Here is a 23,750-nt window from a genome sequence, read left to right on the forward strand (position 1 = left end):
GGACTATAGGTACATCAAAGGAGAGAAAGAGGGGGAAGAAATTACAGTTAAAGAGAGAAAAACAATAGGGTAGATGTAATACACTCCTTCTATATAATACACAAATATGGCACATTAGATTTTGTAAAAAGCAAATTATAACAAAAATATGTGACTCAGATCAATCTCAGACTTTATGTTTATGACAAAACTATAGATTTTACTTACACAACAGCATAATTTTTTTTTAAATATAAATATTTAAGGGTAATTGTAAAAGGGTAATTAATAGCCAGGTTAATTAATAGCCAGGATAATTTTCCTAGAGGACAGTTGATGAGGAAGGGTTGGTGGATAGTTCCAACCAGTTCACTTTGAGCCATTACTATTATGAGAACACATATCTTTTGTATCAGTGAGTATGATACTTACAGGCACATCGGACTCTTCTACAGCATAGACAGAGGCAGCACGAGGCTTGTTGTCAGCAATGCCAGCTCTGTAATCAAATTAATTTACAAGTTAGTATACTGACACTACATGGTGTATTTAAAACTATTGGTCAGATTACTTCCAAGATATGAAGAAAGAGAAATGAGTACATGCCAATCAATTCATGGAGGCTTTGACACATATAATAATTGGTCTAGAATTTAGACACATCCACCTTACCTGACCTAATGTCAAATTCAAATTTATCTCTCCAAAGATTTACACAAAGGGAAGTAGCTTTAACATTGTCAAATTTCTTTTTTTCTTTTCTTTTTTTTAAATGGGGAAAGAGTGCAAGCATGCCTGTCTTTAAAGCCCCTCTCTACTAGTTTGGCCAGGAGGGATTAGACCACCCAGGTGATCATCTCATCAACTCAGCTCTCAATTAGCATAAGAAAAGAGGATCATGGGGGACCAACGGTCACCACTTGGGCATTATTTTCTATATAGAGGGAACAAGTAGCTACAATTAGTACAGTAGGGCTTTGAATAAAATAAATCAGAAAAACAAGTCACAACTTAAAAAAGATAAATACCATATATCTACAACTCACAATTCACAAATAATGTCACTGTATTATCAAAAGAACAGCATGGGTCAGTGTGATGATCCTTAAGGCACGCCTATACAAATTTATATCAAGACCTACCTAGAGTGGCGTACCTTGGGTCTCCGTCAGGGGGGCAAGCGACCGAACAAACAAAAAAGCGATGCTAATTTTCACTTCTGGATGGCGAGCGAGCGAGCGAGCAAAAAAATCTTTAAGTAACGTTTGGTATATAAACTGGTATTGTTGCAAGTTGGGGGTGGGAACATTCACTTGTTAGCAACGTTAATTTCATTTTTTTGCAAACTTGTAGCGAGCAAGAAAAAATCACTTCTTTTTTAATAATTGCCACTTAAACTTGGTTTTTTTCAATTGCAGGCAGGGAACAATATGTGTTTAGGGTGATTGTTGCAGGTAGGGGGCGGGCACACTCGTGTTTAAGGCAATGTCAATCCCATTTTGGCGGGCAGGAACCCCCTACTTTCTCTTTTTAATGATATTGTAGCAGGTTAGTGGTGGCACATAATTCCACGAGCTAGCGAGCGTAGCGAGCGAAAAAAAAAATCACTTTTCTTTATAGGGAAATATGGTACATAAAACTTGGGTTCATTGTTCCATGTCAGGGACGTGATTATTAAAGCGGTGTTATTCTATTTTGGCGAGCGAGCGTAGCGAGCGAGCAAAAAAAATCACTTCTCTTTAGGGAAAATATGGTATATAAACTTGGTTTAATTGTTCCATGTCAGGGACGTGATTATTAAAAGCTGTGTTATTTCTATTTTGGCGAGCGAGCGTAGCGAGCGAGCAAAATTTTTGTAATGATAATTGGTTCATAAATTTCAGATTTTTTTGTTGCAGGGCAGGGCTTACACATCATGTCTAAGGTGATTAGTCCATTTTGGCAAGCGAGCATAGCGACAAGCAAAAATAATAAATTCTCTCTTTTAATATAATTAATACTTGTTTTTATTGGTGCAGGTCAGGATGGACGCAATCGGTTTAACGCGATTCATTCCTTTTTGGCGAGAGGGCGAAAAACTCTCCATTTTTATGATATTGTTGCAGGTCAGGGTGGGCACAATTGTTTCCAAGCAATGTCTATTCATTTTATTCGCGCGAGTGTAGCGAGCGTGATTTGAATTACTTCTTTCTAGTATACATTTCATTAATATATATACTGTGTTATATTGTGTGTTATTGTTGCATGGTTGCAGGTGTGGCCCGTCGGGGCAGGCACAATTGTATCTAGGCAATACTAATCCTTTTCTCTTTTCAGGGGGACGAGGAAGTGAAACATTTATACAAATAGGCTAGCACAGTTTCGCGCCAGCGAAGAGTTTCAAATTTGTTATATCACTTATATTTTCCTATTTTCATTTGTTTTAATTTTCAGGGCCGTATGCTAAATATTTTTCTGATGGGGAAAGGGGGAAAGATGCTTAAAAGTTTTCGAAGAATCTCAAAAGCAAAGGAGTGAAGGGAGTTCGAGCGACCGAACTGGTCATGAGGGTACTTTTGCACTTTCAAAAGTAGAATTGAAGGATTTGGTATAGGCCTACACTACATTTTCAGGAAAAAAACTGTACGATTTCAATATCTGGGGTCAACTGCCCCCCCCCCGGTGCTTACGGCCATGTTCTTTATTTCTTTTCCCCATTTTATTCCTTTCCTTTTCTTTCCCTTTTTCTTCCTTTCTCTTCTTCTCTTCTTCCTTTTTTTCTTTCCTTTTTTTTCCTTTTTCTCTTTCTTTCCTTTTTCTTCCTTTTCCTTTTTTCTTTTTCTCTCCTTTCCCTTTCTTTTCTTTTCTTTCCCTTTTTCTTTTTTTCCCTGGAGCCCGTCAGGGGGGGCACTCTGCCCCCCCTGCCCCCCCCATAGTACGCCACTGAACCTACACTATAAGTATCTGAAAATTATGACAGGCCTTTTGTTAGCAGTAATTGTGAGCCACAAGTACATTACACTCACCTTACACTGTTCTTTCACACAATGTCTTACATTTTAGTCAGATGTGGATAAATTGTTCCAAATTCATAAAACGATTTTACCAATTTAACTTCCCGGTTAAAAGTATATGGACATGTAATAGAATAACAATTATTAGAATGTGGGCTATTAAATTTGTAATTATACAACATTTTAGTGTTACAGTGTAGGAATTAGGTTAGGCTTGTGTTTTTCCTTTAGCTGACAAATTCATAACGGTGCACAAGTTTTTTTTATTACTACATAACGGCCTTGCTTTCATAAGAGACTGTCATTTAATTCTTGTATGGCTTCGATTCAAGTTATATGTAATCTGTTCTAGAAATAGTGCACTCACATTATTTTTTAATCAAGGGAATAATTCAGCAGACAAGTCAAGCAATAGAAGCATACAAAGATTAACAAGATAAAATAAGATATAGATAAATCCAAGACAGTCAGTTGATGCTTACCTCCAAAATACTGGCCTTGATTGTAGATTGCAACTTCCTTCTCTTCATCAGGATTATCCTATTAGAGAGGGGAATGAGCGAGGTAGAACATTTTTTATTCCATGCATATCATGGCTTGCATTGCCGTCCATATTATTTGCAACATGATAATCCATCGATGGACCTACTATGAAGGTCCATGAACCATCCCAATAGACATTGCATAAGCGTTTTGCATAAAGTTTGTGAACAATAATTAGCATGGATATAGCTACCGGTACTTGCAATTTCAAATATGATATTTCTGTATCAAGGCATCTACCGGTGCGTAATTTATTTGTAATTCATTTATAATTTTTCTGTAATCTATGGTTTTGACTAGGAAGGTAAATATGAAAAGGAATGCAGACATTTCAAAACTCTCTTTTAAATAACTGATATGGGAGTCAGGACCATCTGAATTGTTTCATTTATATTTGTTTAAAAGTAATTAGCCATTTTAAATAATTTAACAAAATATGGATTAATAAATTAGAAGGAATAATAACCGTCTAATACATAAACAGAAAAATATAAACAAATTTAAAGGTAGCTTGGAAGATTAAAATTCTCATTCTTTAAAAAAAGTCTTTACACCCAACCCACAATTAAGAAAATTAAAAAACATTTATTTTAACAATAGTGAATCTCCCAAAGGCATTTGCTACAAAAAAGGTGACATTTTATTGATCATCACGAGAGCCAGAAGGTGCTAACTCTAAAGGGCCTATCTCACTGAGCGGCGAATGCTTGCGAACGTAGCGAATTTGGGGTTTCGCCAGTTTTGTAAAATGTTGTAAAAGGTTGCAAGAAGATCGCAAACAGTTTTCTTTGTTGTAAACAGTTTTTCTTGTAACAAAGAATTTTGAACATGTTCAAAATTTCTTTGCGAATTTTTCCGCAAACAGTTGCAGGCGTTTGCAAAACAGTCTAAGCCTTTCAAACGGTTGTTAAACGGTTTTGCTCTTTGTTTTCGTCAGATCTCGTGTTTCGCCAAAGTTAGCGACAACGTTACCATATGGTTCCTTTATAAAATCGATCCTTGAGTAGTCGCCAACTGCCTTTCGCAACACTTTCGGAGACATTCGCTCAAATGTTGCTAATTGTGCTAACGTCACTTTATGTCGCTGATTTTCGCCAACATTCGTCAGAAAGTTGGCGAATCCAAATTCGCAACGTTCGCAAGCATTCGCTGCTCATGAGATAGGCCCTTAAGTAAATGGAAAGAAAGAAGTCAATGCCCTTCTGGCTCAGAGCAGACGATATCTAGCTTGGAAGTGAAGACGTGACTTATCTGCATTGCAGATTTTTTTTTCTTCAGTTCAAATGCAGGAATGCTGATAAGTTGCATAGGTATTGATCGAGAGGAAAGTAAGGTCTAGAGAGTGTAAAGGTCAGAATGGATTGGAGGGTCCCAGGGTAGTGATTGATAGCACACCTGATAATGAATGCATGGCTTTACATACTACAAGTACTATTTCATTTCTTCATTTATCACTAATGATTAATGAACTCTGTTGAAGGATGCCTAATGATGGATTGCATCATGATTGCAAGGTTTCTCTTTTTTTCCTCTCCTACACATATCTTGCAAGATGTTGTGAAATAGAGTGAATCGGATAGGACAATTTGTCACGGTAGATTGAATGGTTCACAGCCATCGGGAAGGTCTCTGCCCCTGGAGATACAGTACAGAGTATTTGTATTGAACTGTATGATAATTTAAAAATATAAATTATGCATATTCTCTACTCCCCGGGGAATGTTCCAGCCAGGGCCATTACACAAACGCTCACAATGCTGAGCAAACTACAATAACTTTCAGGGTACCCATTTAACATGTGGGTGGAGAGTATTTGTATGAACTGTGAGATTTTTGTTAATTCACATTTTGACTTGTACAATTTGCCACGTTCCATTAGATAATAAAAATTTCTATTATCTTGACTTTCATATGTTTCAAGTTTCGACTGATACAAGTTTTATTTTTAATTATCAAATTAATACACTGTATTGTTATTTCCCCCCCCCCAAAAAAAAAAAATACTACATGGCAAGCAGGAATTGAGTCTCTCTCTTGTTTTAAGTGGTGTCATATCATTAATAAATGTCACTCTCCATTTTCAACAAAGCTCAACTCTCTTATACGAGAATTCCTTCAAAGCAACAATGAGGGATAAGAATATAAAGAAAACAACCTACAAAACAGGTATCCAAGCACCTTTTCATGAATTCAGAATAATAAATAATGAAACCTGTTGTAAACCATTGAAGCTGGGTGATGAATTCAACCATACTTAGAACATATTGTTTCATGATTTTTAAAAATTAACATTCCAGAAAAAGAACTTGGATAATTATATTAGTTCTCTAAGATAATCTTGAATTCTGGTAATGAAATGCAATGCAATTACAAACTCTTTGTCACAAGTAACAAAGGATTGCCAAAAAGGAATTCCAAAGAAATGCTTAAGTTATACATAAGAATTTTTTTTTTTTTTAAACAAAAAAACCCTGCAATTTCAAAAAGTTTTTGATCACCTATAGCATATTATACTAAAAACACATACCGGTGCATGTATATGCTGGACTGCGGGTATAAATTTTATTTACAGTGTGCAGTCCAAAGACTCTATGCTATTAGATGATTCTGAGTAAGGATGTACCAGAATTCAAGATAACCTTTAACCTTGGTGCTCAGAAAACATGAACTAAAATTGAGAAATGCACACAATACTCACTGATCTCTGTAAAGGGTGAATTTTTGTTGTAGATGAGATTGAAGAAGAAAAGATTTCATCATGCAAAACGAGTGAGACATCACATTGGCAACATCATCATCAGTTGATTGATGAAATAGAAATGGCAACATTATTCCAGAGAAATGTTGTTTGATGTTGGTGTGGTAAACGAAGGAATTAGCGTATGGGTTTAGGATGGACATGGGTTTAAAGGGAACGGTAGAAAAGAACAATTGAGAAAAGAGAAACTGGTTACAACAAAGTTAGATAAACAAGAACTGAAACTATAACTAGAACTCTGTAGTTGTAACTATAAGTGTAGGGTTCAAGAAAGATAAATATTAACAATTCTAGATACACTTTTAGAAAATTGCAGCAGAATAAGCAACATCGTAAAGTAACTGTTCTCAATATGTGCAACTTAAACATTACTAAGATAAACACATCTGTATTTCATAGCTCCAGTACGTATTTGTCAATCTTTATATGTAATGCTATGATCAAAATACAAACCTGTTTCTGAGTAACATTATAGTTGAAGTAAAGAGCAATTATAAGAGTGCATTGATAGTAATCTGGTTCATGCATTTGACACCATATTGCACCCTCTTAAAATGATTAGATTAACTTATTTCTTCTGAATTTCACAAAGTGAATGTGTCTCACTATGTGTCTTTAATTCATTTAATGGATTTTTTTTTCAAAAATCATTCCGTTTTCATGGCGGAAAAAAGTTCCTATTCATATACATTAAAAACAGGCGTTTGACTTGAGACAATAATCATTTCTTACATAAATGTTAGTATAAAATGCACCCCATGAAATAATCTGTCAACCTGCCCCTGATGTTAACTATTGAACAGTGAAAATAAAATGTGCATAACTAGGTATAGGCATAGCAATTGTTCTTTAGCCATCATTAACAAAACACTGCACAATGTATATTTGAAAAAAGAAAAATAATTGCACCTTCAAAAAAAATGTTGCTAGATCTCCCCTCCCCCCCCCCCCCCCCCCCCCCCTCCACGAGTTTCAACCCTGAATTTCACTTGATTTTTCTTTACAAACTTCATAAATTACTCAAACAGCCTTGGGTGTCTTTCTCTTTTTTTCTTTTTCAGTGTGTGCATTAGAGGGATCTTATCAAAGCCACAAAACTGAGTAATGCAAAACTGAATAATGCAGTAGATTAAAGGGTGGCACACAGGTTGACATATTCAGAAGCTCTGCTACAAGACTCTTGAATAAACCAGATAAATTCAATATTGAGATATAACATTTATCCAATCCAAAGATATTTGATATAGCGCCTTTTCCTTGCAGTGCAGTGCAGTGCAGTGCATTGCGATAGGTCCATGGCAGACATGACACTCTGGTATCTAGATGGATATCATCACATTTTCAAGATAATAGTAGAGACACACACCTCACTTAGTGCATCAAATTTGTCATAAAATATAGCTAATATTATGAAACTAAAGTGCCATTATTCACACATTAACAAAACACATACACTGTAGTGTCGCAAGCTATTTGCAAACACATCAAAGCAGTCAAACATGCATGTATGTGCCATTCATCCAAATTTTGCAGTTTATATATCTAGCAATATGATGTATGGTGAAAATATGTTTGTATTTTTGTATATATATTATATATATATATATATATATATATATCCTGAAAATAAAGACAGTCCAGTATTTAATCGAGTATCAAACAAGGGCCTGTACTCTTGTGTCAGCTTTATAAACTTTCATTGGGTGAGTTTAATAGTCAACTCATTTATGGAGCACCAAGTGTCAAGTCCTCTGTATCAATTAAAGAATAATGTTTATTTGCTTACTTTTACAAGATGTTGACATGTGGTACTCCATGTTGACTAAAATAAATCAGATTCAACTTTTCAATCCTTCAGCTTTCAAGAATAAGTGCCAGAGAATTTAGAATGTAGATTTTTTTTAATTATTATTTATTTATTTATTTATTTATTTATTATTATTATTATTTTTATTTATTTTTATTTTTTTTTTTTTTTTTTGGGGGGGGGGGGGGTTCCTTTTTTCACATTAAATGTTTTACGACCATGGATCCTACAAACTTCCACCTACAGCAGTTGAGTAATCAGAAATTATTAATGCTTCAGTAACGTCATTAATGCAATTAAATGGCCGTTTATAGTCGTCAACTATATCATGAAGGGTAATGTTAATAGATGGTTGTTAGTCAGGAACACATATCAATACCAGGCAGTGAGTTTAAGAGACAATCACAGCAACAGGTCTATACATCTCCTTATTTACACAAAAGATCGACCAGTATAGACTGGAGATCAGAAAGAAGGAAAGCCAGCCACTGCAATATTTTCAAACCCAATTATTTATTCCCTTTCACCAATTTTGTTTTCATTGCATCGATAATCAATCGCAGTTTAGTTGATTTCACGCATAAATGTGGTACAGTACCTGAGGAACTGTTGAATTTTGCTTCATCTGAAAAACGAATGTACAAATAAAACGGGTAATATTCGGTTTCTCCCTGTCTGCGTTTCTTGTTTATCTAATCTAGCTGTAGGGTCTATAGAAGCATGAACTAGTTTAACATCTCCCAATTGGATTACATACTTGAGCAGCTCAAACTATTCACCAGCCCGCTTTAGTATTATGACTACGGGTGAAAATCAACAGGTTGGAATTCTATATATGGTAAAAAATTTGTGGAATCTGGAAAAAGCTGACAACCAAGTCCCATGTATAATGCATTGATGTAATCCATGGTGCATACATGCAGTCCCATGCACATGTCTGCGTTCCATATTATGTCCATGCGAATTCTTTAAAGCCGACTTAAAACAATGAACCATAAAGTAAATGTTTTACAGTTGTGAGTTGGGATTTGGATGTTGATGGAAATCGATGAAGTAGTTACCGAAATCCAATCAAAGTTTTACAAGAAGGGTAGTACAGAGAAGAAATTACAGTCTATCATAGTAAATCAAAGTTTAGTAATTATTTCTCTCATTTTGGTAATTTTTTTTTGTAATCTTTGATGAATGTGAGCGAGCAATAATCACAGCAGCTTATGAGTTCTAGTAACAAATTAAGGAACAAGGGACTAGAAGTTCTTAAATGTGGCCTTGATTTTGACATAAAATCAGCGAACCGAAAACACTGCACTTGTTTACTTTTTATCGGTAGGACAAACATCATCGCTCGGACGAAGAATAAAAAGATTGGGGACATGGAATGCACTGTAAAGTGCTGAATGGCACGTGAGATTGTAAGCTAAGCGGTGAACAGGTGGCGATTCAAAATGGCGATGAGGATGGCAAACAACAGGAGGCAGAAGCCAAGAGATTCCAAGGAGAGATGCAGGAAAGCGTGAAATTGTATGGCGTGTGACTGGCGTGAGGCAGGGTAGCGACCCGCATGAGCATGCTAAGTCAGGTAGAAGGAGGAGCAAACAGAAAAACAGGAACATGAAGGAAGAGGAAAAGAGGAGAGCATAGGAAAGAGGAGAGAAGATTAACAGATAAAGACAGAGATTGCAGTGAAATAAAGGAACACAGTGTATAATAGATACTGGACATTACCAATGACACTGGGGTGGGGGGGGGGAGAATTTTAACAAGAATCAATTACAGCACATGGACATACTAAAATTAAATCTTCTGTTGCATGTAAACATACCTTTTCTATATTCTATAAAACCCTACCCCTTCAAACATGTTATTTTTAAAAGAAATTGAATGGAGATTCAAGGATAGATTATTCATACTTTTGTTTTTTTCTTCATAAAGCCGTTGGCATGCTACATAACTCTTCTAGAAATTTGACATGTCTATTAAAGACAATAGAGATAATTTGCCCTAGTATCTTGAATGCTTTTTTTTTCCTTTTGCAAATTGATATTTTAGCTTGCGGGGAGTAAAGAAAACCATTACAGTCATCTAGTATTTTGACAAACACAAGCCGGGAGAACAACCTGGAAAAAGATGAGGAAAAGACATAAGAACTAACCAGAGGACACAAAATATTATCTCCCATCAAAGTATTAGCAATTAGGTTTTCCTGCTGTCTCCCCATTGCTCATTAAATGTCATGGTTCACGAGGAATGACAAAAGATCGGGGAAAGAAGACGTTTCTCTCATTTCAGTGGGTGGGTGTATGTAGGTGCATAGAGTGTGTTAAACAAAAGGCATGGAAAGAAATTGGGGTTTCTTATGTAAAAAAACAAAAAGAGAGAAGAGTAGTTGTTGTGCAGCAACAAAGGGTAATATTAGAATGTTGATGAAGATAATATTCTACACCTCTTCAGTGTCTAGATCTGGTGCAGATTAAACATAAAAATTAATTTACAAACTGAAAGGAACAAAAAAAAAGTATTTCAAAATTAATACCAGTTTCAATTAAGACAAAACTACAATGTTATTCTCTACATATGAAGTTAATGGTTTTCAGGTCTAAATGTTTGAATTGTGAAGTGCAGTGCTGAACTAAAAATGGTTAAAAAAGTGTGTTATTTAACAAAATCATTCATGTGCATTAAATAATAATGTAACATTTCCAAACAAAACTAAGGAAGGCTACGCATATCAATCTATGAATAATAACCGAACAACGAAACACAAAGGAATACATATGAAAAATAAAAAGAGAATGGGGTAAATGAGAAAAAGTCTTCCTAGTCCTACCTCACTCTTCATAGCAATCCTACACTGTCCTGCTTCAATGAAATAGCACCCATCGGCCCCGTCTCCCTGTCATAAGGGAAGAGAAAGAAATCCAATAAAATGTATTATTTCTTGATTCTGAAATGGAATCTGGCGTGATCTCCATTGCTGATGGGAGAAGCTCAGTTACAACACGAGTAATATCTCGTCTGAAGATGGCTTTCCATACAGAGGGATCTGCATACTGAAAAAAGGTCATTTGGCTTCAACCTGAATATTAACTTTTCAAGAATACCTTAATTTCCATTAGACAAATTTTTGCTGATGCTATGGTTGCTGCCTGAACTAGCAATATTCTCTTATCTGTCATTCTATGGTCATCCAATATGCTTGAGAAGACAAATGATAGTTCACTTGTATTCTAAATAAAACCACTGTTGTTAAGGGCAAAATAATGTGTTTATATTCATAATATGCATGTAACAGGTTTTGATTTTCAGTTCATCATTTGAACAAATCTTTGTGATAGCATCATATAAATCAAAATAACAAATGACAGAAATAGATCTAATCAGACTGATCCATAGAAATATTACTGTAAAAATATTTAAAAAATGGTCAATGGTTGTGTATTTTAGTTCAACTAAAGGACTTTACTTGATTGAAATCCAATGTATCAATTCTAATCATACTATATAAAAATTAAATGATTCATTAAGAGGGTTAAACAAAATCAACAGTATAAGAAATCAATGTTCACAGACATTTGTTTCTCATTGAATGTAAATATACTGATTCCCACTGCTTTTATACCATATAAGATAAATACAAGTATGTGTAGAAATGAGTTTTTTACCTGAGCAATAATGCAATCTCCATCCTCATATGTCCTTGTTACTAATGCATCTGCAAGGTTCATACGTTCATATGGCTAAAATACGGAATGATAAACAAAACAAAACAAACAATTAAAATAAGAAACAAATTTAATTGACTTGAAAATGATAATATTATTCACAATGAGAGCATTACCAAGGATATTACATCTTGAACGATTCCAGTGTTAGTCACATAAATCCATTACTAGCACATCAAATCGTAAGGTTGTGTGCGAACGGCAGTTCAACATCTTCTCTCTTTCTTTTCCAATCAGTCACATAAATGCACAGAGGAATAAAAGTCGTTTTGAGGATTACTAGGGGCGATGAATTTAGTTCGTTGACGTCAGTAATGCATGTAGAACCTCAGGCAATAAACACAATTACTTTGTAATGAGAAGTTTAAAAAGTTGGTTAAATCTGGTCCATCGAGTATAAAAAATGAATTGAGATGGTAGTCGAGGGCTGAACTGGGGCATACGTGCATGCAGATCATATAATCATATTTCTATACAAACAGAGAGGGAATGACAAATTGATAGGGGAAAAAGGAGATGGGATAAGATGGAAGAAAGCATTATGTATATAGGAGGAGGGAGAAAAGAAATAGAGGAGCAGAGGAATAAAGAGGAGAAGGAGAGTGAGAATGAGAAATTAAAGAGATGGCAATCTGAAGGAAATGCTGACAGAACCAGCATCTACAACAGTGGAAGTATTACAAATAGAAGCAATAACATGTACAAGGATAGCATGTAGAATAAACAACACATTTTTTGTCTCTCTTTTTTTCTTCTCAGGGTTTGGGGGGGGGGGGGGGGGAAGGGGAGGGGTTGTATTCGATATGTATTAGGGTATGTTTATGCTCAACTTTTTCTGGCCAGAATCAGGCATCTGTTACACGTTTAGTTCAAAACACGATTGTGTCCTTTCTCACTTTTGTAGAATCACCGAAAAATGGCGATCAAGAATCGCCGATCGTAAACTCACAAAAAGGTGCGTTTACAATTTGTAAACGCGTTTAAATGGGGTCAACGCACTGATCTCTAGTGGGTCTACGTAGCATGCACAGTGCAGGTTTGCGAGGCCAATTAAAGGGACTATGTCCCATTTGCAGGCCAAAAAAATGAAAAAGTTAAATTCCAACTGCATTTGAAAGATAATACTAATTTAGAACTTCCCTAAAAAGGTGGGGCTTGAAAATGTCTTCAAGTGGGAAAATAACGACTATTAGTTGTCAAATCGATTTTAGGGCTATAGAGCCCAAAAGTAATAGTCTTGATTTTCAGACAAGTACTGAATGGTCATAGTTACGTTTTATGATGCGCAAAGATTCAATCAGTTTAATCTTGGCCATCACAAGAAGTGGGTTATTGATGTAGACAAATACTCATGTACCCTTTACAACTCTTTTCATGTATGTTATTACCAAAGAAGAAAAAAGCCAGTCAGTCACTCAATAGTGTCTGACAGTGAAGTCTAGCAAGTAAACGGTTTTCCTTGCATAATTTGAATATGAGGACACTGCTAATGTTTAAATTTCACAGATAGGACATACATGACATATTCATAATTCCTGCAAAGTTCTACAGCATTTGAGGTTGGCTGCAAAAGGGACATAGTACCTTTAAGGCCACCCAGCAAAAATTGCCTGGAGGAGCCAGAGAAGTGAGCATAAACAGTACACCGTGGAACTGCGATTACGATGAGCGTTTACGATGTGCGTTTCAAATCGCTCATTCTGCCTTCAAAATTGAGCACCCTTATTCATTTCAACAACAGCATACCATTCAAGCCATGAAAACGGCTTATTTTATGATAATTTTCCTTGAAAATGAATAGGTTATGACTCCATGCCAATTTAAGTACATGTATGTATTCACTGGAAAGGCTCTGGTATTTTTCTCTGATGATGCCAAGTATTAGAATTGTCCATTAGTTTTGTCTCGATTCAATGACTTCTACAGCTTCCCTCATTATGCCTACTAGAAACTACTGATTACATGAATCCAAATGGAAGGTTACAAAGTCTTCTTGAACAAGTATTGTGTTTTACATATCTCTGTAGCCATTCCAACTCTATGATTAAAATGGACATACATAAATGCTAACACGTACATGTACATGCCTTTAAGTGACATTCTGTCTGCCAAGGACCCTGCAACATGAAATTCTATGTTCAATCAATCATAAAAATCTATTGCATCTCCGATCTTGCTGCAATTTATTGTATCTTACCATGCATTGTGTGTATCTGTAAACATAAAATCATTTTGTATCTTGCTATTTAATGTAAATTTAGGTATTGATTGACTATTATTTGAGGGAGATGCAATCAATTTTAACACTTTATGTTACAGGGACCACATCACGTTACCAGCCTAGACAGATATACAATGTTAACAGTATATCAATCCAGGCACCTAACAATCACAATATCGAATCCCCTTGTCGAACAAAAAGGTTTATCTGTACAAAGTCCAGTGACCGGTTGTTACTTTGCTCTTTCAAAAATGCTCTTGTACTTTTATTGCTTCTACAGTTTTGTAACCTGACTATGTACAGTATACATTGTGAGCACATTAGCAGTAACAAAGGAAACCTACATGTAGTATACTAGTACTGTCTGAAAATGTAGAGGGGATCAGCAAACAACATGCAATTCCTTTCAATCCCAGCCAAATGGACAACATTATGTTTATATTTAAGTTAATTAATACATACATGGATAAACAAAAGTTTAGTCATTCTTTCATTGTTTGAATGAATGAATGAATACTAGGCACATTTATGAAATATTCAGTTAACCCATTAATAATTCATTTTAAAGATCTCAATGCTGAATAAGATATTGCAAGAACTAAGCACATTATGATTTATCAAGCCCTATATGTATTTATGATTAAATAGCCTTCAAGGCTTGGGAAAGGGTCATACGGAAACAAAACATCCAACCCTGTAAAGAACCCCTGTCAAATTTAGAATTCAAGGGCATTAGAGGGCCATCCTTTGCAGGGGGTCACTTTTTCTAGAATATTCTTTTGCATAAACATTAAAAAGAAGGAAAAAGCTCACAATTAAATGGCAATTTTACAAGCACTCAACCTTCTTTTTTTTTATACAGCCCCCATCATTTCAAACTTGAGGATGCAGTCACTTCCACTCCATACAATTCTAATGATTCTGATGAATATTTAAACTTGTAGTCTTTATATCATTCACAATCTTAAATTCTTTAAAACTGTCAAAGCAAGTAATACCTTGATCCTCCAATTACTGTATAATTATTGAAAAACCCTACACATTCTTACCTCTAGAGATTTGAATATAGAGACCTTCTCAAGCAGCTCTTCATAAATACGCCTCTTCTTGGCTGCATTCTTTAGTACTATCCTTCTGAAAGAAACACGGTCCTGGAGAAACAAAAAGGAAAGATGTATTCACTGAATGGTCAGATATTTTCAATGATACCATATAAATAACTACATTATCATAGATGTTTGGCAATTTTTATTTTTACTGTAGCAAAAAAAAAAAAAATTTAAAAACATCATGTGTCCACTCTCACACTTATATATATTACCAAGGGCAAAATATGGTGATGAAAATTAAATTATGGTTTCTGAAAGCATTAAAAAAAATGCTCTTCATCTCAAAATGTCTCCTGAAATAGATACCCAAGGCAGGTGACATTTTTTGTTATTTCCACAAGCAGGTGCATGATACAATCATCCTCGGGACTGTTCATGTTTTTAGGTGTGATCAACAAAGATGCTACACAGTTTGCTGTGTCCAATAACATTTGGGGGGTTGCTGCGGGGACATCACATTTTCACTTCATTAAACGTCCATCTGTAAACATGCCAATCTGTTTGCTACTTTTCCTATCAGGCGTACACCAATCCCGCATTGATTTTGAAGGAAAAGTGCAGTCAAGCACAAGACGGTATGTCAATATCAACAGCCAAGACCCAGCCCACCGTGATACATTTGATTACTTCTAGTGGAATGGCAAGACAAGAAATCAACATGCCACAAATCACAATTATGCAAGAGGTTTTGGCAGAGTACCTTAGGGCAACTTGACTCAAGAATTGTCTTTTCATCAATTGTTCATTTCAGTGGTTAAGGATGCCGATTGCAATGGATGTTAATATTACATCACAAGAGTTATGTTCAAGAACATATTAGCTGACATTTGCAAATACAGACCACTTGGGTAGAATTAGGTCAATCTTGTTCAGCGCTCCTGAATACAATGTGGGAGGTTTACTTGAGTCTGAATACAACCCTTACATTAACTTCAATTGTTATCTAACTCTACTATCTGGTTGTCATACTTGTTGTTTATTTTGCTTTTATGAGGGGGAGGGGGTATTTTCCTACATTACATTTTAAAAACAAGCAAATAATGCAGAACTATGGTAGGATGATGAGGATCTATCATATGGCATCTACCAAATGCTACATTGAAATAGCTACTACATGTAGATGCCTAACCTAACTTTTTCATGCCTTAAGCAACTGCCCTAATTCATAAAAAAGTCATGCTTGTCTAACAATAAACAGGGCATTTAAAAGAAAAAAGCCCATCACGTAAATGAAAAGGTTAATTTTTGATGGCATGATCAAAACAAGGTATCTTGAATTCAATTTCATAAGACCAGTTGCAGCCTTCATGTTTTCAGATTTGCTGACACACTATCCATCCACAGAAGCTATTCACTATTAGTGTACCCGTTCACGCACACTGAAAACACACTGCCTTCTCTTCGTAAACACCTATAGTATATTAAATTCATCCCAGAGTGTACCCAAAACATTAGATGGGACAGATACCTTACACTCCCTCAGGGCACGAGGAAAAGACAGCATCTTTCTATGCATCAATTCTATTAAAGTAATGGTATCCTCAGAGAAGTACAGCTAGGGTACCTTCTTTTTATGTTTTGCATCGTTTGGATGCTGTAGGGTCCATCTCCTTTCTCTCGTCAAGTCAATTACCATTATGTCCTGCCATCCTCTGCTCTAAATACATGTGCATGAATTTCAACCAACACATTTTTATATTAATGGTAAAAAATTAAGAAATGTGCTAGTTTTTTTCCTTTTTCATCCTCAAGTTATGCCCATAAAGCAGTCAATGTGCTCAAAATGGAGTAAACAACTTTGCATCGCTTCTTCACTTTAAACTTACTTTAATGATTAAAAGAGCCTTAGAGATAAAGGCGGAAAGCTGGAAGAACTTAAGTCGTATCATCAATCTGTATAAAGTTAAAGCTTTTTTTTTTCTTTCTCAGCAGATAATGTGTCTGTATTTGAATGCATTTTTATGAGTTGTAAAGTTGCATTTTTAAGAGATGTCAAAGTTTGATTTTTACATAGCAGATATTCAAACAAAGGGATAGTAATAAAGATGTTGTTTATTTTATGAAAGATGAAATATTCAGCATCACAATTTGTAAGTTAACTTGTGATGACCTACATTTCAGGTATTATTAACAACTGGGCATCGTCTTACAAATCAATCGCAAGTCCTCTAATCAATCGCAAGTTTTGCAATCTCCTATGTACAGTTGCCATTGATATCAACTCTGTGTATTAAAGACGGGGCCCAGGTTAACAATATTTTTGCTCTCTACAAGCTGACAACTTGCACGCTGATTCCATTTCATCATTTCCCCATATGTCAAGCAACCTCACATCACGTAGCATGCGCTGATACACAAAATGAACCAGGAAAACTGATTCTTATGACGTTCTATGGTTTCTCTTTGTCCTTGCTTGCATACATACATGTATATCCATGAATAGGAAATATTAAAAAGGCAATTGTAACCCCACGCTCCTCGCTTTAGAAATCAACCTTTATAATGATGTCTCTGGTTTCCCTAGGAGCAACTGTACAAAACTTAATCTTGGTACTCCCACACACAAGCACGGTTACAGCGAGCAGTCATATAGTTACATTATTTCTTGTTATAGGGCACATCTGGCAGGAGAGCAAAGCAATTACATATTTGAGTTGCAATCTTACCAAATCATCGTCCTTCACTTGATTGAACTGCAGTAGTCATCTACAATCATGCATGGCTCATTTAGTCTCAAATCTCAAACCTACTGATGTGCACATTAGATTTTAGTATTACTTCTTTATTCCAACAACATATTAGATGATAAGACTCGTGACTGGGATCTAATTTCATATTCTGTTCAATATTCAATTATTTATCAGCTGTTTGACAACTAGGTTTATTACGGAATACATTAATATTTGCTTTACAGTGAGGGCATGGTAAAATTAGGTATAGAAGAGAGAAGTTCAGAGACAAAATACCACCTTGCTTGAGTGGTATGAGTAATTGAGTGGTAATTGAGTGGTATGCAAGTAATTGAGTAATGAAAAATTAATAAAGACATTAAAATTTAAAAAATTGAATTCCATTTAGAGGCAAATGCTTTATTGTAATGTTTTTCCCTTTCACATGCAGTAGCATGACTCATAATAACGTTTGCTGAGCAATGCTACCTTTATTATGGAATGTGGAAAATAACAATTAAAATTGAACTTGATCCCCCACCCTCCCCCTCCACACACTCGCTATAAAACGTAACGAGAACTAGAAATGAAGCAATGGGAAATCTTGTAATATTAGAGATATTTGTTGTGTAAAATCCAATTCATCTACATTTTGTTCATGTCACCACGTGGATAGCAAAGATTCTTCAATGTCTAGTTATCTGTGCCTATCTCTGAAGTTTGCCACTGTCTGTTGCTACCCCACGAGGCCAATAGGACCGATACATCATCATGTGTGCACTGCAAAATGTCAGATGCCAATTAAGAGAGCTGTCAGTGCAAAGATTCCTGCTGGCCAGACCAGCCTCACGTCTCGGCCAGTCAATTAGACCCTAGCAAGCCCATCATCGTCATCTTCATCATGCTGTGTGTCGATGTCGATGAAGAGCAAGTATCTGTTATCCTGCAATTAGGAATCCAATGAATCTAGCAACCTTAGAACCAGCTGCATCCACACGCAGCACGTATACACATGGGTATCTCGGTGAAGATAAGCAGAGTAATTACAGTCAGTACAGTAGATACGAACAAAGTGCCATCTATACTGTAACATAGTCAATGAATGGGTCCATGACACAAGAAGACTGCACATAGTTAAAGGTCAAGTTCAATTCATGAGATTTCTTCTGTGGTAAAATTGTACATGAATCTACATCATGTACAGAATGTTATAAAAGAAATCAAAAGTTTTCAACAAAAATTGTACGTGTACACTTGTATGAATGCCATTTTTTTCTTTCTATGATGGCAAACACATAGAAGAAATCCCAAAATGACCCAAATCATTTGTTCTATGTTATGTACAGGTACATTATTCTCATACTGCATTCAATAATGAAATCTCAATGTCCTCTGATGCAGTCAAATGAAAAATATTCATGAGGCAATTATCTCCACCTTCAACCATTCGACCCTAATGACCAGAAATGACAATAAATAATTAGCCAATAACGGCCTTATTGATCTTGCTTAGAAAGAGGACCAAGAAGCTAATTTATGACAATTTAACTCTTATGTGTACCTCCACATACATACTACATGTACAGTATGTACAGTGCATAATATGTGTATTCATGCAGTAAGACATGACAATAAACTAGGTATATAATGAGAAAATTTTCTGAGTAACAATGCATGTACTTTTATAATGTGTACACATACATGAAGATAACAAATACTTTTTAAGATATGTATATTCTGCTGGTACTAGATCTTCATATTATGCTAAGATATGTAGGCAGTTATGTCAATTTAGGCTCTCAATAAAGCGGATGAACACAAACGCAGAAAATAAACTTGGCTGAAATGGATCATGCATGCTGAGTAGGCCTACTAAAAGTGCAGGTATGTGATGTGTACCATAATAATACAAGGAGTTTAGTTCAAAGAACTGTAATATCTGCATGTAAGCATTACTCCTATCTCACAGGCTGTAGTTGGGGCTAAAGATTATCATCCTTGACGCAAAGTATGATTGATAAAAGAAAAATGTCAGAAGATAACATTATCAAGCTATGAACGTGTACAGCTATTGTACTTTTCAACATATATTGGGCTATGACATAAAGTATAATTTGAGTTCTTAATTATCTGTACAAGATAGCCACACACATACACAAGTAATAGTGAACTCTTTCTCTTGAAATTGAAATTCATCTTACAAATACATGCACCTTTAAATTTTGCAGATGGTAAGACACCTCGATACAAGTAGCCACACCACCAAACTGGCTCAACAACGATTCCAAACTGGATGACGTTTGACTATTTGAGGAAATATATTTCTTTTTCTTCAGTCTGTTGACTGTCGGTCTTGCTGGTGTGACTGAGGTGTTTAATATACTGTTATTTTTTACTAAATAAGACACTTACCAAAGCCCAGAGAATTCCGTCTGTAGTAGCAGCGATTGTTGCTGCCCTTGGTGTGTTGTACATGAGTGCTAGTTCACCAAAACTTCCACTGTCTTTGTAGGCTCCCACCTTGTTATCATTGACAAAGATGTCGTATTCTCCTCTGATAACAAAAAGAGGTCAATATTTGTGATGAGTAATGCTATTGATGTAAAACATTTTCTTTTATAAATTTCCAATGAATTAGATTCATTTCTTGTATAGAAAGAAGACATGCAGAAAAAGGGGGAATATCTATATGTCATCACAAGATAATTAATTACCTGTTCCATACTGTACAGCAACACACTAAAATAAAGGAGATTAAATCATAAAATTTCGAAATAAAGTTTTCGCAGGAAAATTTGTTATTTGTCCTGGTGTTTGTAATAGGTATGTGGGAATGTTGTTATGATAGTCGAGAACAAAAGTCTGCTCAGGACTGTCTCATAATACAATCTAGCATTTCATTGTCATTTGTCAATAACAATACTACACAGTCTGAGTCATCAAATGTTTTCTCATATATTTTTGTTCATTTTCAAGTTCTATATTCAGATACTACTTCTTATCTGAATAAGTTTCAAATGGGTTATTCAATATTTTGAAAATCTTTTATTTTCCAATATATTGAATGTAATCTAATTTATCTTTTCATACAAAATCACACAACGAAAGGGGGGGGGGGTATATTGAGAGGATGAATCAAAGAATCTTCCTCTTCCACATTCATCATGAATGATGTGGCACGACATAACATCCTCCCAACCTGTGACAGGCACATACATGTAGTAAGGACAACACTTTAAAGAAATCCCCAAGAGACGTAACAAAACACCTCAAGTCACTCTTCACCACCAGGGCGCTCCTCTGCTTGGTAATCGTGAGAATGCCTGAGAAAAGTCGCAGGGACCACGAAGAATCGATATATGGGAGCCGGGCTCTGGTTACATAGAGGCTGGAGAGTGAATCACCATGGCAATAAAAGCTGAGGCTATGGGCATTCAGTGGAGAAGATACAGCCCGTGCATCACGTAATAGATACACCCCAAACCACCCCTTTCGTTTCACCAGTATGTACTGTACATGGTTCTGTATAAATGAGTCAGACCTGTAGCTCCTCCATGTAAATCAGTTTAAAATAACCAGAGACTTGCAGACATCTTGATCAGGCTACTATCTTGATCAGGCTACTATCGCAATGCAACGATTTCAACCAGTTGAACAGTTGTTGGTTTCGTTTAAATCCTGTTTTAATTAACTTCTTTCCTCATTCCCACAACCATAAGTACTACATACAACTTGAGTATACCTGAAATTTAATTAAATACAATCCTACTACTGCAAGCCTACATCCTGTATCGCCATCTCATCGCAGACTTCAATACGCTCAAATATACCTTCTCCAATGCCAGCCTCAGGGAACTATTTCACACAAGCCTTAGATCTTACCCTGAACAGAAATATATACAAGTGTTAGGAAGATATATTTCATCCCCTTCAGCCAGCCTTTCCAATATATTCTTGCACTGTGTTAAGGGTGTGATGAGATGCTGACTAGGTAACACAGGATTAGCTAGCGAGGGGCTTCAAACAGACGAGCCAACGTCAGATGCTTACCTATCTATGACGTAGAAGTTGTCACCATCGTCTCCCTGGTCAATGACGTGATCACCTGGCGTCGTCTGTAAAGCAAGGGAAAAATATGGAGCATGAAGAAGTGCTGTTTGACAGTGTAAAGCTGGAGAAAACACTCAAGAATATGCTTTATGGCTGCTCCCATTCTCATCCCCCCACATTATGTATGCAGCTCTTGCACAACATATATTATGTACAGTACACTTTTACAACTTAAAACTTTTATATTTAGCTTACATCCAAACATGGACTACAAATTTGTATTTAAACAAGTCGCTTACTTTTATTTACAATGTATTTATACATGTACCAGCAGGTAATAAGTGGTGTAGAACCTGCATCTCATGAATATGTATAAACGTAGTCACATAACCCAAGTTATGGGACATAGATAGGTACAAAGATAGACAGGTACATAGATACAATATGTAGATAGCAAGAATGATAGAAATGGATGGATAGATAGATAGATGTAGATGAATAGATTATATTAAAATATTTGTATCTACAGGTTACCGTATGTTAAGTTCAGCCCGTAGCAGGTACATGTATACACTGTACAGAGTTAAGCTCTCGGGACTAATTACATGGACAGATAAAGTAGACTGAACATGTAAATGTGTTGCAAATACATTGTACGAGTCCCTCAGCTATTTTTATTGTAAAGTCATATGTTCTTACTTCTCCTATTGCACCCACTTGACTATTTGGCATTTTGGCCTTACATGTATAATATGTGGATTGTGGAGTGACTCCTCCAAACCATGATACTGATCGCCTACAAACGTGTTTCTCACATGCCAAGGTACATACATGTACATGTACATTACAGGTTTACAGCACCACTTATACTGAACCATTTACTGTATTTGCCGGCGTAAAAGCCGCAGTATTTTCGGAAAAGAAAATATTAAAAAGTCTGGGTGCTGCCTTTGCGCAACAACTAAAAATTCAGCGGTCAAAACAGCACGTCCATTCGTGCATATGGGACTACATGACTATACAATGGGACAGGACATTTCTAGCATAACTCCACACATCTTACCGACAATTTTATGTTGCATTAATGATATGAAGACGAAAATAAACTTCATTACTTATTTTTCTAACATTTTTCAATCTACCGTTTGTAGACAAAATTGTGTTCTACAAGAAAATTACGATTATTTTGTTTGGTCCGGTTTTTTTCCTCTACGAAATGTCAAAGTTGGGGGTGCGGCCTATGCGGCGCTGTGGCCTTATCGCCGGCAAATACGGTAAGATCAATATTACATTTCAATAAATTGTTCTCTGATCTTTATCTGGAAATTCATGTGGAAAACTGACTGGATATCAGTGTTGCAGGTCACATCTTATTTATGCTATGAGCCTCATACACCGATATTCTCATATCTGTGGCATCACATTTCTATGGAATTTGTATTCTAAATCACACAAAGAAATGTATCTGATGTGAATACTAAATCAGGTATTTTACAATGTATTACCTGCTAAAGCTTTGTTCACCCATGACATGGTCATTCCCTAAAATAATAAATATCCACAGCTAATTGAAATAATTTTATTTAAAAGTACATATGGCAGGTGGAGGTGAACAAAATATGGTAGCAGTGCATAACAAAGGGCGTATTAAAGCAAACTCTCTTTTCTGTATACAAATACATGTAAGATACGGAAGAGCACCATACACTGTCATTTTATTTTGCCTCTGTGATTTTCTCAAGTTGGTTAACTGGGTCAAGTATGAACTAGTCCTAATGTGCATGTAGTATGTACATATCTTTAAATGTACAATGTATATACAGTACCGGTGTGTAATAAGGACTAATACAGAAGGATCTTGTAATAATGATGATGTGTATGCAAGCCAGAGATGACATC

General features: G+C 35.7%; 1 protein-coding gene across 1 annotated transcript in view; it reads right to left on the reverse strand.

Moving 5' to 3' along the window:
• The window catches only part of LOC373288 (cyclic AMP-dependent protein kinase type II regulatory subunit), a gene marked incomplete at its 3' end in the record, with an annotated part of 57,359 nt that overhangs the window by 11,937 nt on the left and 21,672 nt on the right, over positions 1-23,750 (reverse strand). The window contains 11 exon segments of the mRNA NM_214523.1: positions 2-3; positions 412-416; positions 418-462; positions 465-478; positions 3,455-3,512; positions 6,214-6,219; positions 10,908-10,973; positions 11,743-11,817; positions 15,073-15,174; positions 20,214-20,355; positions 21,852-21,916. Of these exon segments, the coding sequence (NP_999688.1) occupies positions 2-3; positions 412-416; positions 418-462; positions 465-478; positions 3,455-3,512; positions 6,214-6,219; positions 10,908-10,973; positions 11,743-11,817; positions 15,073-15,174; positions 20,214-20,355; positions 21,852-21,916 (580 nt within the window).

Source organism: Strongylocentrotus purpuratus, unplaced genomic scaffold (genome assembly GCF_000002235.5).
Source record: "Strongylocentrotus purpuratus isolate Spur 01 unplaced genomic scaffold, Spur_5.0 spur5_scaffold_6, whole genome shotgun sequence".
In the NCBI taxonomy this organism is placed as follows: domain Eukaryota; kingdom Metazoa; phylum Echinodermata; class Echinoidea; order Camarodonta; family Strongylocentrotidae; genus Strongylocentrotus; species Strongylocentrotus purpuratus.